Source organism: Carcharodon carcharias, chromosome 5, assembly GCF_017639515.1.
Source record: "Carcharodon carcharias isolate sCarCar2 chromosome 5, sCarCar2.pri, whole genome shotgun sequence".
Lineage (NCBI taxonomy): Eukaryota > Metazoa > Chordata > Chondrichthyes > Lamniformes > Lamnidae > Carcharodon > Carcharodon carcharias.
Genome location: NC_054471.1, coordinates 173,468,375 through 173,482,422, shown reverse-complemented (window position 1 = coordinate 173,482,422; position 14,048 = coordinate 173,468,375). Strand labels below are relative to the sequence as shown.

The 14,048-nt window shown below is 42.2% G+C and overlaps 1 protein-coding gene across 1 annotated transcript in view; it reads right to left on the bottom strand.

Annotated features, from left to right (window-relative positions):
• Nucleotides 1–7,033: 7,033 nt before the first annotated feature.
• greb1 (growth regulating estrogen receptor binding 1) overlaps nt 7,034–14,048 on the bottom strand; it is a 342,458-nt gene continuing 335,443 nt past the window's right edge. Inside the window, exons 36-37 of the mRNA XM_041187420.1 lie at nt 10,892–11,030; nt 7,034–7,395 (exon numbers count right to left, since the gene is read on the bottom strand). Coding sequence (XP_041043354.1) covers nt 7,232–7,395; nt 10,892–11,030 — 303 coding nt within the window. The 3' untranslated portion in view covers nt 7,034–7,231. The remainder of the gene's footprint in view (nt 7,396–10,891; nt 11,031–14,048) is intronic.

Sequence of the window (14,048 nt, the reverse complement as noted above, 5' to 3'; positions counted from 1 at the left end):
CTGCTAGACTGGGCCTGTGGCAAGAGGGAAAAACATACTTGACCTCATCATCACCAACTTGCCTGACGCAGATGCATCTGTCCATGACAGTATCGGTAGCAGTGACCACTACACAGTCATTGTGGAGACAAAGTCCCACCTTCACATTGAGAATACCCTCTATCGTGTTGTCTGGCACTACTACCGTGCTAAATGGGACAGATTTCAAACAGACCTAGCAAATCCAGACTGGGCATCCATGAGGCGCTGTAGGCCGTCAGCAGCAGCAGAATTGTACTCAAACACAATCTGTAGCCTCATCCCCCACTCTACCATTACCACCAAGCCAGGCAGGGGATCAACCCTGATTCAATGAACAGTGCAGGAAGGCATGCCAAGAGCAGCAACAGGCATACCAAAAATTGAGCTGGTGAAGCTACAACACAGGACTACTTGCGTGCCAAACAGCATAAGCAGCCAGGAGTGCCAAGTGGATGATCCATCTCAGCCTCCTCCGGAGGTCCCCAGTGTCACAGTTGCTAGTCTTCAACCAATTTGATTCACTCCACGTGATATCAAGAAATGGCTGGAGGCACTGGATACTGTCAGGGCCCATAGCCTTTGCAATATTCTGGCAAAAGTACTGAAGACTTGTGCTCCAGAACTTGCTACACCCCTAGCCAAGCTGTTCCAGTACAGCTACAACATTGGCATCTACCCGGCCACGTGGAAAATTGCCCAGGTATGTCCTGAACACAAAAAGCAGGACAAATCCAACCCGACCAATTACCGCCCCATCAGTCTACTCTCCATTATCAGTAAAGTGATGGAAAGGGTAATCAACAATGCCATCAAACAGGTTATATAACCTGCTCACTGTTGGTCAATTTGGGTTCCGTCAGAGTCACTCAGCTTCGGACCTTATTACAGCCTCGGTTCAAACATGGACAAAAGAGCTGAACTCCAGAGGTGAGGTGAGAGTGACTGCCCTTGACATCAAGGCAGCATTTGACCGAGTGTGGCATCAAGGAGTCCTAGCAAAACTGGAGTCAATGGGAAACAGGGGAAAACGCTCTGCTGCTTGGACTCATACCTAGTACAAAGGAAGATGGTAGTGGTTTGGAGGTCCATCACCTCAGTTCCAAGACATCACTGAAGGAGTTCCTCAGGGCCTTGGGCCAACCCACCTTCAGCTGCTTCATCAATGACCTTCCTTCCATCATAAGGTCAGAAGTGGGTATGTTTGCTGATGATTGCACAATGTTCAGCACCATTCACAACTCCTCATAACAGGGGAGGCTGATGGGGGGGGGGGTGCAAGGGTAGGGATGTAGAAAGGATGAGGGCAGCGATGGAAAAATGTTAGTAAAGTAAGGGCCATGAGACGCTGTAGGGCAGGGAAAGGAGAGGGAGGATGGGGGAAATGGGAGGGGAAAGAAGAATGGGGGAGCAGGGGTGAAATGGGACAGTGAGGCAGTATGAGGAGGAGGGGATAGGGATAAAATAGAAGGGGAGACAGGAGAGGGGATGGGGTAAGGAGTGAGGGAAGAAAATAACTCCTATCTTTTTCTCCTTCTTTGCCTGCCCCTTGCTCCTTTTGTTTTATTCCTTCATTGACAGGATGTGGGTGTCACTAGTTAGGCCAACATTTATTGCCCATCCCTAGTTGCCCTTGAGAAGGTGGCAGTGAGCTGCCTTCCTGAATCGCAGCGAGGAGCAGAGAAGGAGAATCCGGCACAAGAGAAACTAATGGGGAAGAGGCTGGGGCTGACACATGTTGACACAGCGAAGGGTAGGTTTTCTGGGCCCCAATATACTGGAAGGATAAAAATGTGCTGCCAGAATGGAGGGATCAGGCAAAGAGAGGGAGGGGTCAGATTCCATAGGACTCATTCTCAGTGGCACAACGCAGTATTTCTTGGACCCTGAAGAGCGTTTTCATTCAAATATTTAGGAATCAGATGTTCTTTTGTACCACAGCCTGGTACTAACCTCTGGGCATATGTGGCAGATTCCACTTGAGGTTTGTGCCCTTGTTGGTTAAAGAAGATGGAACAAGGAGACTAAGATGTCATAAGAAGGGCAGTATGGAGCTAAGCAATCCGGGCAACACCACAAACAAAAACAATGTGTGCCAGTACTGGAGTCAGATTGAAATCTGGGATTAAAGGATGGGAAGCTGACCATTAAGGGATACTGGGGGAAATCCAGAAGTTGCAATTACTGATGGGTGGGGCTTGGTTGCTTAATCAGGGAGAACTGCGTTTGAAGTTCAGTGAATTAGATTTCTATTTAATTATTGTGTCAGTGCTCAACAAAATGTCACAGACAGAAAAAAGGAACTATTGTTCCCACAGTGGGAGGCTGTGATAAGGTAAACTCTATAATATTCCTATGCTGCTACCTAGAGACTTTATACTGGAACTGCATGCCCAGTCTCAGGGACAAAGCAGCATTCTGAAGTTTTGGCTGGGATTTTCCGTGCCCACTAGCGGTGGCGTGAGCGGATTGGTTTCATGACGTCGCGAAACCAGTTTGCAATCGTCTGCTCAGCCCGCCGATGATGGGCCACGCTTCCAGCCATCGGACGTCAGGAACCTCATTGTAATACATCTGCATATTATTAGGCCAGCCCGCCAGAATCATCCCCCTTCCCTGCTGGATTGTCCACCCACATTGGCAGGAAAACATGCCAACATGCTTCACAACGGCATATATAAGGCATGCATTTGGTGAGTTGCACTTCACTCGGGACTTCGGTCAGCACTCGCAGTCATCAGCACCAAGCTTCACAGACAGCACATTACTTTCAGGAGGGCTCACAGCAGGTCTCTACCTACCAGGTCAGCCATATGTGGGTGGATTTTCAATGGCTGCAGGACAAGGTTATGCTTGGGGTAGGGGGAAGAAGTGGCCTCAGGCAAGGGAAGAGGCTGCAGGACAAGGGCTGTACTGGGGAGGGGAGGTGGGGGGGGGGGGGGGGGGGGGGGGGGTAAATCCCAGGGTGTGTGTGGAAGCACATGTTGATCTGTGCAAGTGGCTTCAAGATGGTGAGGGCTGAAGAGGCAGTCTCCAGAGGAGTTGAGGCCAAATGGACATATGAGGGCGTGTGTGTGTGAGAATGGGTGGTGATGTCTCTTAAGCTGACAGTGAGTGAGATGCCAGTGAATGTGTGATGGCCTTGAGTGTGAGTTTAGAGTGATGAGATGGTTGCCATACATGGCTGCACAGATGAGATCATGCATCCTCTATCTGCATTGGATGGCCAACATCTTCTGTGCACCATTGGCACTGATCACCACTGCCATCGCCTACCAAGCTGGTAATGTTGCTGTCCTCCTGAGGTCAGAGCAGGGGTCCAAAAGGTGCTCATGGGCTGCAGTTTTCTTGCCTTTTGAGGCCATATCTTCTTTGCTGCAGTCCTGGGCTGCAAAGTACTGAGTGCGACTGTACTTTAAATGTGGTGCCTGACGTAATGAAGCGGTGAGGTGACGGCGTGGTAGGCGAATCAGAGCCTGCACACCATAGAAACGGTGTGTAACCCAGGAATGCATGACTAATGTGGCAGGTTTGGGATAACACAGCATTAAAAGCGGCAGTTAAAACATCAATTCCACCCTTTGCAACTCAGGCTGCTTGACAGGATTTTAGTACACTAAGTGCCAATCACAGCAACATCTACAGGCATAACTGGTATTGCAGGTGAATGTTTTATTTTGAATGGGTTTTCCTATTGACAAAGTTAGACATGGGAGTATTCAATTCGTTTCAAAAATAAATGTTGTGACCCACTAAGCAGAGGAAACACACTAGTGCTTGTTTTTGAGAGTGGTGTCAATGTAAACTTGTGAATGTGAGTGTTTCGACTGTCAAATCTTATCCTATATTTTAAAGGCTCTTGATTTTGAAAGCAATGAATCTTTTCCTTTCTGTACAGTGAAGTGCTTTTTATTTAATGCTATAAGTAGCAGGTGTTGAGGTATTAGGCTTCATAAATCATGCTCTTACCACTCTCCAAAAGCAAAATACAGCAAATGCTGGAAATCTGAAATAAAAATAAAAGCTGGAAATACTCAGCCAGTCTGGCACCATCTGCTTGAGAAATCCCACGTACATCTAAAGGAACATTTGTTTATTTTAGGCTTTTATGCTGGTCAACAGGAAAAAAAAACACATATACAAACTTCAGTCTTCATGGTGTAATTTTATCTTTAACACTGCACTTGGAAAGGTGTGTAAACTTATAAATAAAATAGGAAAATAATCTGTAAAAGTTAATGATTTGACAAACTGCAATGTTTCAAATATCTTGTAGACCCTTACAGTAAAAGTTCTAAGAATTCAGTATTTTCTGTGAAATATCTTCAATTCCATAGATATTGGGCTTGATGAGGTAAGCAAAAGCTTTAAACTGTCTCCTTCACAGCCATATTAGTTGACGTTCCAATCTTCAAATGCTCACTTTTTTTAAAGAAAGTAAATCTTATTTTTTTTATGTTATTTATTGTGGTTCTGAAAATGTAAACCAAACTGCTTTTGCATTGTTATGGCAAAATATTAGTGTTTACCCCACTGGCACTGTCAGATCTAATTTAAGTGAAGTAAATCATGTCTAGTCACCACTGGAATTGTGCATCGCAACGGCTACTTGGGAATCATAGAATTCTGTCTGAATATTGTTGTGTGTTTACCTGTCATATTGTTAAATTAAGTTAAATAAAAAATTGTTTTTGCAGGATATTTACATTCTGATATAGGTCCATGCAATATTTATCCATTCAGTTAATTAAAGAAGTTTTATTGGTGGAAACAAGACCAGCTATTTGTTGACCTGAAGGTAGTAAGCCACAGAGACCAGAACAGTCCCAGCTTTGATTTCCAAATTATGCTGTTAGCTTAACTCAGCTAAGGTGATGTTATGGATACTATGATTGGCCTTATGATCTGGTTGAGGGAGATGCAAAAATCAGCTGGCATTCTCACACCTGACTACTATCCAGCACTAGCCAGCATTTATATTTCTACTTCAAATATGTGGCATGTAGAGATTTCTAAGCCAGTGGGGTGATGTCAAACCAAAACTGAAATATTGTCGCATAGAAATTCCATTGAGTACTGTTACAGTAGTTCAAGTTCTTCACAGAGATTTGGCAGATGCAATACTTCATTATTCTTTAGAATCAAAGATATAAGTAGTTAAAATGCAGTCAAATGGCATGGAATGCAAAGGATTGCAGAAGCTGGAGAAATACACTGGAGATCTAAACGTTCAAGGACAATTGTCACTTCACGAGAGTTCAAGCATGAGAAGCCACAAAATGACAAAGTCAGGGAGAGGGAGGAAAGGCCCAGGCAAGAGAGGCCAAAGATTTCCATTTGGAGCTCAGAGAAGCACTCCTGCCCCTTCTGTCCCCAAAAGGAAACAAAAAAAACTTAATGTTCTGGGTCACTTCTTGTCCCAGATCTGCTTTCTGGCACGTTTTACTCGCAAGTCCAGTGCTGGCTGAGTCAGACACAGTTTGGTTAAAAATTGCACTGGGGTCCAAATTCCATTACAATGCCTCAATTTTAACATCATCACAAGGCCCCTGCCCACTTATGGTGGGTACCTTAGCCACTTCCAAAAAGTGTGACATTAAAATGGCAACGACCTGGCAGACAGAGGTAAATACTCTGCAGCTATTTTAACCACTTGCCTGCCCTGTTCCACTCAGACTGCAGGGTTAAAATCTGGATTTCTATTTGTCCTTTTATTTTATGCATTAAGTTGCCCTTTGAACAATAAAGACCATCTTATCATTCAGTAGCAATTACTATTTATACTCCTCAGCATGTACTTTAATGTTCTGATAATTACTGGCTTGGATATAAAATAAGATAAATATATGTTCAACCTCTATGGCATGACATTAGTTCTTCCAATGTTGAGGTGAAAACTGATATTTAAATCTTGCGTACAAATCGCAGAAAGCATTTGATGTGTGTACAAGTTGCCCTTCAGGCAATTAGAAAATTGCACACAAGAAATTATGCAACATGTTCTTAAATAACGATTTAACCCTTTACCTTGAAAAATATATTTCAGTCATTTGCTTTATTTTCAATTTTCCCCAATATCTATGTATCGAAAAATCTTATTGTCAGCTTCTAGTGTGAGTACTTTATTTTCATTTTTCAGGACTTCCCAAATGTTGGTAATATTAATCCGCTGCAGTAAAAAAAAAAGCAACGGTTAGAATTTTTATGTTAATTCTACTTGGGGAAAACGTGTTGATCCATTTAGGCTTTGGTTTCAAATCATCCAAATCTTATTGGCTGAACTGGGAACATGGAAAATTAAAAAACCAAACAAACAGGAACAATTGGAGATATAATTCCAACCGTGCAATCTCTTCTCTGCCCCCACACCCAGCAATTTTAAGGAATAATTCTATACTCCATCCTCCTTGGCTGATAGCCGCAATCTATGGCCAATATTGAGTGACTGGCACACAGTATCTTCTACGTATGCAAAAATATGCCAGCAGACTCAATGTATCAATGTATAACCATTAAAGGACGGTGAAAACAAGATGTAATGGATTAACCAAATATGCCAGTGCATATAAACTTCTGAAAAGTTTTATATAACCTCAATTTTTTATCCAAAAGAAAGACTTAGGTTTTGGAAACAGGAAAGACTCTTCAGCCCTTGAAGAGTTTAAAGGCCATTGCTATTCACCACGTCAGCAGTTTCATCATGCCTGATTATGAATCAATCCATTACCTGCAAGGGTTCCTTGAGTTCAGTCCCTCATTATACTTCTCACAGTTAAAGGTTCTAAAGTGCAGATTTTCCACCAACTACATAGTATCTAGTGAGGAGGGCACATTTCCTGATTCCTTTCAAAACAGCAGAGCAGTGATGCAAACCAGGACATTTCAAAATGGATCAATTACAAAATCATTTACTCTAAACTACACAAAACATTAACGCTTACACTTCTGCCTATTATTCAGGCAAGTAAAGATACTTCAAAAATTCTATTTTTAAAATATATGTTAAGGCAGTGCATAAAATTGATGAATGTTTACTGGAACTTGTTCTTGGTGCATATCAGTTTTTTACATTTGATTAATTTGGTACCATTCTATTCAGTTTTTTTAAACACTGTTTTCAACATTTCAAAATGCTCATGGCTCAAAGAAAATTCTGTGTACTTATGGAGTGCTCATTTTTGCTGTCTGTGTGTTACTGGGAAATTTTCACGCCTTAGACATGTCGTCCAGTCAGAAAAAAGAGTGGCTTGTCCTCTTGGGAGTTAGCTGTCTGGAATTCATCTCTTAACCTGAACTGCCACTCATCTTCCAGCTCCAGTCTTACAACAGTCTGGCGAAGAGAGCTACGGTCTTGACAAATTACACACAACGTGGCACCTAAACAAATGAATTTGAAAAGTCAATATCGGCAATATTTTTAAAATATGTTGGTTTAAAAAAATCATTGCCCAAGGTGGTGTCTATTACAAAAGCACAGGAGAATTAAACATATTTAAAAAGCTTCAAGATATGCAAAATATTATGCACTATATAGCAATACATTCTTTCAAAGACAACACATCATTTCATGATTTTAAACTTGTGCTGGCTTAATAAAATGAACATTTCTTGCATCTAAGTATTACAAATTATGTTCATGGGGTGCATTTTTATTATTCTATTATTAGACCTCATTACCAATAATGATCTCTATTAAAATCCTATTTATCCATACATGAGAAATTATTATGCCCCTTTGTTGCGCAAGGTAACATGTATTGGGACTCTGCCAGAGACCTAAAGATCTTGTTTTAACCCTAGACTGTTCTAAGCTAGCTCTGAAGAAGGGTCATACGGACTCGAATTATCAACTCTTTGGGCTGAATTTTTCCGTCAGTGAGAAGGGGGTGGGGTCTGCTTGCCGACATGAAAATGATGTCGGGGGAAATCCCCAATGTCATCCAGCTCCATTTAAATCTTCAGGAAGGTGGGGGGACAGCGCGATCAGCTGTCCGCCCGCCGACCTGTCAATGGCCAATTGAGGCCATTGACAGGATAATTAAAACAATTAAGGGACCTGCCCATCCAACCTTAAGGCTGGCGGGCAGGCCAGGAGCCCCAGTGGGCTTCTGAAAAAACATGAAACCTCATCCACCGGCGGGATGAGGTTTCATGTTGGTTTTAAAGAAGTTTATTAAAGTTTTTGTGCACTTTATTAACATGTCCCATCTCGTGTGACATTGTAACATGATGGGGACATGTTAATGATTTTTTTATTTTTCTATTTTTAAAGTTTGAAAACCTTTCAGCAATTTCCCTGAGGCAGCACTTAGCCTCAGGGAGATGTGTGCTCTATCGTGCGCATGCGTGAAAGAGTGCACTCTCGCTTTTGGGGAAAACCCCTGCCCGCGCAGGAAGTGCACAGTGCTTCCCATCGGACGTCACGCTGGGAGGGCCTTAATTGGCCCGCCCACTTAAAATGGCGGTAGGGCCCCCTTCTCCCGCCAGAGATTGGGTCGGGCCCGCCTGCCTGGTAGGCAGAAAATTCAGCCCTATCGCTCTCCACAAATGCTGTCAGACCTGAATTTTTCCAGCATTTTCTGTTTTGTCTAAGCTAGCTAGTCTCAGCTAATGCACTAAAAGGTGTTACAATTGACTTCCGATTCCTAAGCAAAGGAAGGAGGTACTTTATGCCACATGTGGCAATGTCAGATTATATCACCGCTCTATACAATTCCTTTGAAAGCTTAACTAAATATATAAATTAATCTGTTTGATTCAGTTTGAGTGCACATCAATTCTAGCTTTATGAGAATCAAATCCTCAAAAGGATTTTAGTGCAATTTTAAACTACTTCTAACCTCTTTTTCAAATAACTTTACTGAATTAATACCCACGGATGATCAATGTTCCACTCGGACATTAATCATAATTCACTTGTGACTTGGTTGCATGAGTACAATCTGGTAAACCTACTCAATGAGTACAATCTGGTAAACCTACTCAATGAGTACAATCTGGTAAACCTACTCAATGAGTACAATCTGGTAAACCTACTCAATGAGTACAATCTGGTAAACCTACTCAATGAGTACAATCTTGTAAACCTACTCAATGAGTACAATCTGGTAAACCTACTGGTACTCTATGTACCTTTGACAACATGAGTTAAGGTAGGGCAGAAAGCAAGTCTAAAACTAATGAATTTATGGGTACTTGCTTTAAATTGTGTAACCCATATACCTATATATTTATTTAGTAATAGCATTTGTTTTTTTTTCTATTTCCTCACTGCTATTAAAAGACACAATGAGGGCAAACTAGTCCATAACAGCATTAATGAAATATATCTGGTTTGTGAATTTTTGCAATACAATAACTGTAAGCCACATCTTATGTTTAGATCAGGAACAGAAGACCTGCTACAGTTGCACCTCAACATTCTGTATCCTTCAGCAAAAGAATCAGCACAAAATACGAATCCCTAAAATTCATGCATTTGCATCATTTTTACTTGCAGAATGTGTGTCAGCTGATTCCTGTTGTCACTGACGTATAATTATGATATTACAGATTTTAATGACACCTGTTTTGAACGTACATTTCAATTTGCAGCATAATTCTTAGCACATGGAGGATTATTTAGCAATTGTTGTCCAATCGCAGAATCACACCTAATGTTGACACTGCTTTGAGGTTTGCAAGCATGGGATGGTTGGGTACAGTCTTTTGCTAAATAATCCTCCATGTGCTAAGAATTATGCTGACAGCCAATTTAAGATTGTCCATCAGGGCATGTGTGTGTGTACCAAGAACTACATATGTTAATACACAGGACCCTGTTCTTTGCAGACAGAAAGAACATGTACACACAGTGCACCTGTTTCAGCTAAATGAAATGAGTGACAGCCATTCACTGACTCATTCCTCAAAGCAATGCCTTGATCAATCAGGGTCAAGCTGCCTGGTTTAAATTTCAAACAATGCTTGGCAGTTAACTGATGTTCACCATCGGTGGTACATTCTCCAAGGCAACACCACTTGCCAATCATCAGCACTCTCTTCACATATGGCATAAATTGTTATTTTCCCCCTATATTGATATTCTTGCAAGTGTCCTGATGAATGCAAGGCAAAAAGCTTGAACTTGTCTCTTTTTTTCCAACAATGCTCAAGTTTTGTACTACCAAACGGCTATTTGTTATTTATCAGTTGTTGAGACAGCATTGCTGAAGCCTGTCCCTGTGGCTCGTGTGTTTCTGCCACCATGCAATTTTTGCAAGTCTTCAGGCATGTAGCCTGCAGCTAGGTTACTGGAGATGTCTGAATTGTGGGGTGAAGGAGGTAGGGTTCTGATACTCACAAGCGGCAGGTGCTGATGGTCAATCTAATCACAGAAGGGGAGTCCAATGACAGGCAAGGGAGCAGGTTATCTTGGGAGACCAGGAGGAAGCACTCCTGCTCTTTCTGGCCAACAAACTATAAAGGCACAAACCTCTTCCATGAAGCATCCCTCACTCTCCTTTACCTGTCAGGTTTTGCAAGAACCCAGAAACCCAGCTGGTTAGAGTTAAACCTGGAAGATAGGTTAAATATGAGGCATGCAGCCTCAAATATCACATTTAAGTGACCAAATGCCTCCTGGGATTGGGTGAGTCATTTTTCCCTCCATTTCCCCCCTTCATTAAAATGGAACTGGACGGGCTGGAGGTGGCTTTGAGATATTTAAAATTCTAACATCCACCTGAACCCAAATCACTCATAATTTGTGATTAAAATTACCCCCGGTGTCTCTGAAAGTCCGTTTAAAAATATAACCACAAGGAAAAAAAATGAACAAACTTCTTAAAGCATGAAGACCAGAATAGGAAAGCTGAATAAAACACAGCCTTACCTTTCAGAAAGTGGAATCTTTTCAAAATACTGGATGTGACAAATGAGTCACAGAGATACAGAAGGAGTCCACTGAAAGTAAGGCCAGAGGTGTTTATATTTAAAGAATGAGGACGTGAACTCACAAAGCAAACGGTAATCTGAAACGTTCAAAAGAATGAGATTGTAAATGTCACAATGTCCTGAACTCTTTCACTCAATTCTTTAAAATAAAACAATTGATTCAAATAACAAGTTTCAGGTAGGAACAAATGCAATCTTGAACACCACAGATGTCTTCTTTTGCTTCCCAATTAAAATTGGGGGTGAAATTGGATTTTGCTAGCCTGCAGAAGCAGGGAACGATGCCTGCGCCCAAAGCGGTGAGTCTAAGACACACCTGCCTCACACTTCAGCCTCATTTAAACCAGGCTGTGCATCCCCAGACAGCTCAGGAAAGGCAGTTTTAAATTTTCTGACTTTGTATCACTAGCAGCAACCCTTAGATTAGCCCTAGATAGAAAGTGATGCAGATTGGAAAATGGAGGAGTCAAGGAAGTGGCCAGAGGACGTGGTGCTGGGAGGCACTCCTGTTCCTCCCCACTCCGCATTCAGCTAAATTTTAAAAAAATTTAATTCCTTTGGCGCCAGCCTCCAGCAGTCCCTTTAAGGGCCGTCGATTAGACTGCATTTCTTTTTATTCATTCATTGGATGTGGGTGTCGCTGGCTATGCCAGCATTTATTGCCCTTGCCTAACTGCCCCCATGTAAACTTAGTTTGAGATGACAAGATGTTCATCTGATCATACTGCGACAAATGTTTTCCTTTGCACAGTTATAGTAGTCATTGACACAAAACAGTGTTAAACATCTTTTGTTCTTCTGGAAGTACTTCACTGTAGAATCCTAAATATTACTTCTGTAGGATTTGAAGTAGCAGGTGCTCAAATAGACAGAAAAATGTGTACTTCAAATAAAACAAGTGTTGATAATGGTATTTCATTTTATAGCAGGATCTCATGCAACCACTTGTGCCCTCCTACCCACACTCACACCACATTAATCGTATATTGCTCCCTTCAGTTGAGTAAATCTTCATGAACAGAGCCAATGGTGCACTGCAATTAGGAGACTGCACCCCAACTAGTTGGACAGATTGCTCCCATAAGGCACACCACTCTTGCAGCCAAGAATTAGGAAGGGAAACAAGCTGATTATATTGCCATATTGTTCACGCTCATAATGGGCACCTCCATGACTGCATCAATATGATGTATTTTCTTGGTTCACAGTGAGGCATCCATCACTGCCTCCTTACAGGGACCAACACCAACTGCCCCATGCTCTTCTCTCGCCAACTATCCAATTCAGCATGGCTGCTGGGAGCCAATCTCACCACCTCCTTCCTGTTCTGCTCACTCCATCCACCACAGTTGCTTAGATCAGGCCAACATTTTCAGTAAGCACTGCCCCCTCCACATTTCCCTCAAGAATGTGTGTTCACTCCCAAATAGGGCCCTAGATACCAATACACTTCTTGTGAATTAATGCATTGTCATTCCAGCTTTGACTGAAACTTAGTTCACTTAGGTAGTGACTTACTGAAGCCTGCCTGCTTTGCTATACTTTCCACCATCAGTCCCACCCAAACTGTCACAGTAGCTCTTATCACCAATCACACTTTGGTGTCTCCCACCAATCCTCCCAATACATTTTTCTCCTCTGTTCACCCTCACCTTGTTTCACCCCCCCTGCCTCTCTTTTAAGATACTTTTTGGTTCGTATTACCCTGTGTTTCCAAATCAAGGTATCCTGCTCCCTTTCTTCCTTCAGCCTCTGCATTAAGCAAAGACTCATTATCAGGTGATTTCAATGTACATCTCAGCTCTGCTTTCCCTCTTTCCTCCTGTACTCCCTAAATCTTATCCTCTTTATAAACTCTCCTACCCATTTTCAGGCCCATAGCTTCAGCCTTGCCATCTCACTACTCCCACGCTCTCCATCACTGACAAGGCCCTCTCTTTCCTTGTATCACTCACCACCTACATCTCACCATCCTCTTCTAACCCCACTTTATTCTGTGTTTTGCCTTGGAATAAACTCTCCACAAAATCCCCTATAACTCATTTTCATACGCCCAACTGCAGCATAAATGCATTTTCTGATTGGCAGGATGTAACGAGCAGAGTCCTGCAAGGGTCTGTGCTGGGGCCTCAACTTTTTACAATTTATATCAATGACTTAGATGAGGGCATCAAGGGCATGGTAGCTAAATTTGCAGATGACACAAAGATAGGTAGGAAAGTGTGTTGCGAAGAGGACATAAGGAGGTTGCAGACAGATATAGATAGGTTGAGCGAGTGGGCAAAAATCTGACAGATGGGATACAATGTGAAGTTGTTCACTTTGGCAGGAATAATAAAAAAGCAGAGTATTACTTAAATGGAGAATGACTGCAGAATTCCGAGATGCACAGGGATCCAGGTGTTCTCTTGCATGAGTCACAAAATGTTAGTATGCAGGTACAAGAAGTAATCAAGAAGGCTAATAGAATGCTATCCTTCATTATGAGAGGAATTGAACATAAAAGTAAGGGCACTATGCTTCAGTTATACAGGGCATTGGTGAGACCACATCTTGAATACTGTGTGCAGATTTGATCCCCTCATTTAACAAAGGATGTTAATGCATTAGAGGCCATTCAGAAGGTGTTTACTAGATTGATACCTGGAATGAGCAGGTTGTCTTATGAGGAAAGGTTAGACAGACTGGGCTTGTTTCCACTGGAGTTTAGAAGAGTGAGGGGTGACTTGATTGAAGTATACAAGATCCTGAATGGTCTTGACAAGATGTACGTGGGAATGGTGTTTCCTCTTGTGGGTGAGTCCAGAACTAGGGGTCACTGTTTTAAAATTAGGGGGTGCTCTTTTAGAGAGGAGGAGAAATTTTTTCTCCCAGATGGCTGTGCAACTTTGGAACTGTCTGCCTCAGAAGGCGGTGGAGGCAGGGTCATTGAATATCTTTAAGACAGAGGTAGATAGATTCTTGTTAAGCAAGGGGATCAAAGATTATTGGGGGTAGATGGGAATGTGGAATTAGTAATACAAACAGGTCAACCATGATCCTATTGAATGGTGGAGCAGGCTCAGCCGGCTGAATGGTCTACTCCTGATCCTATT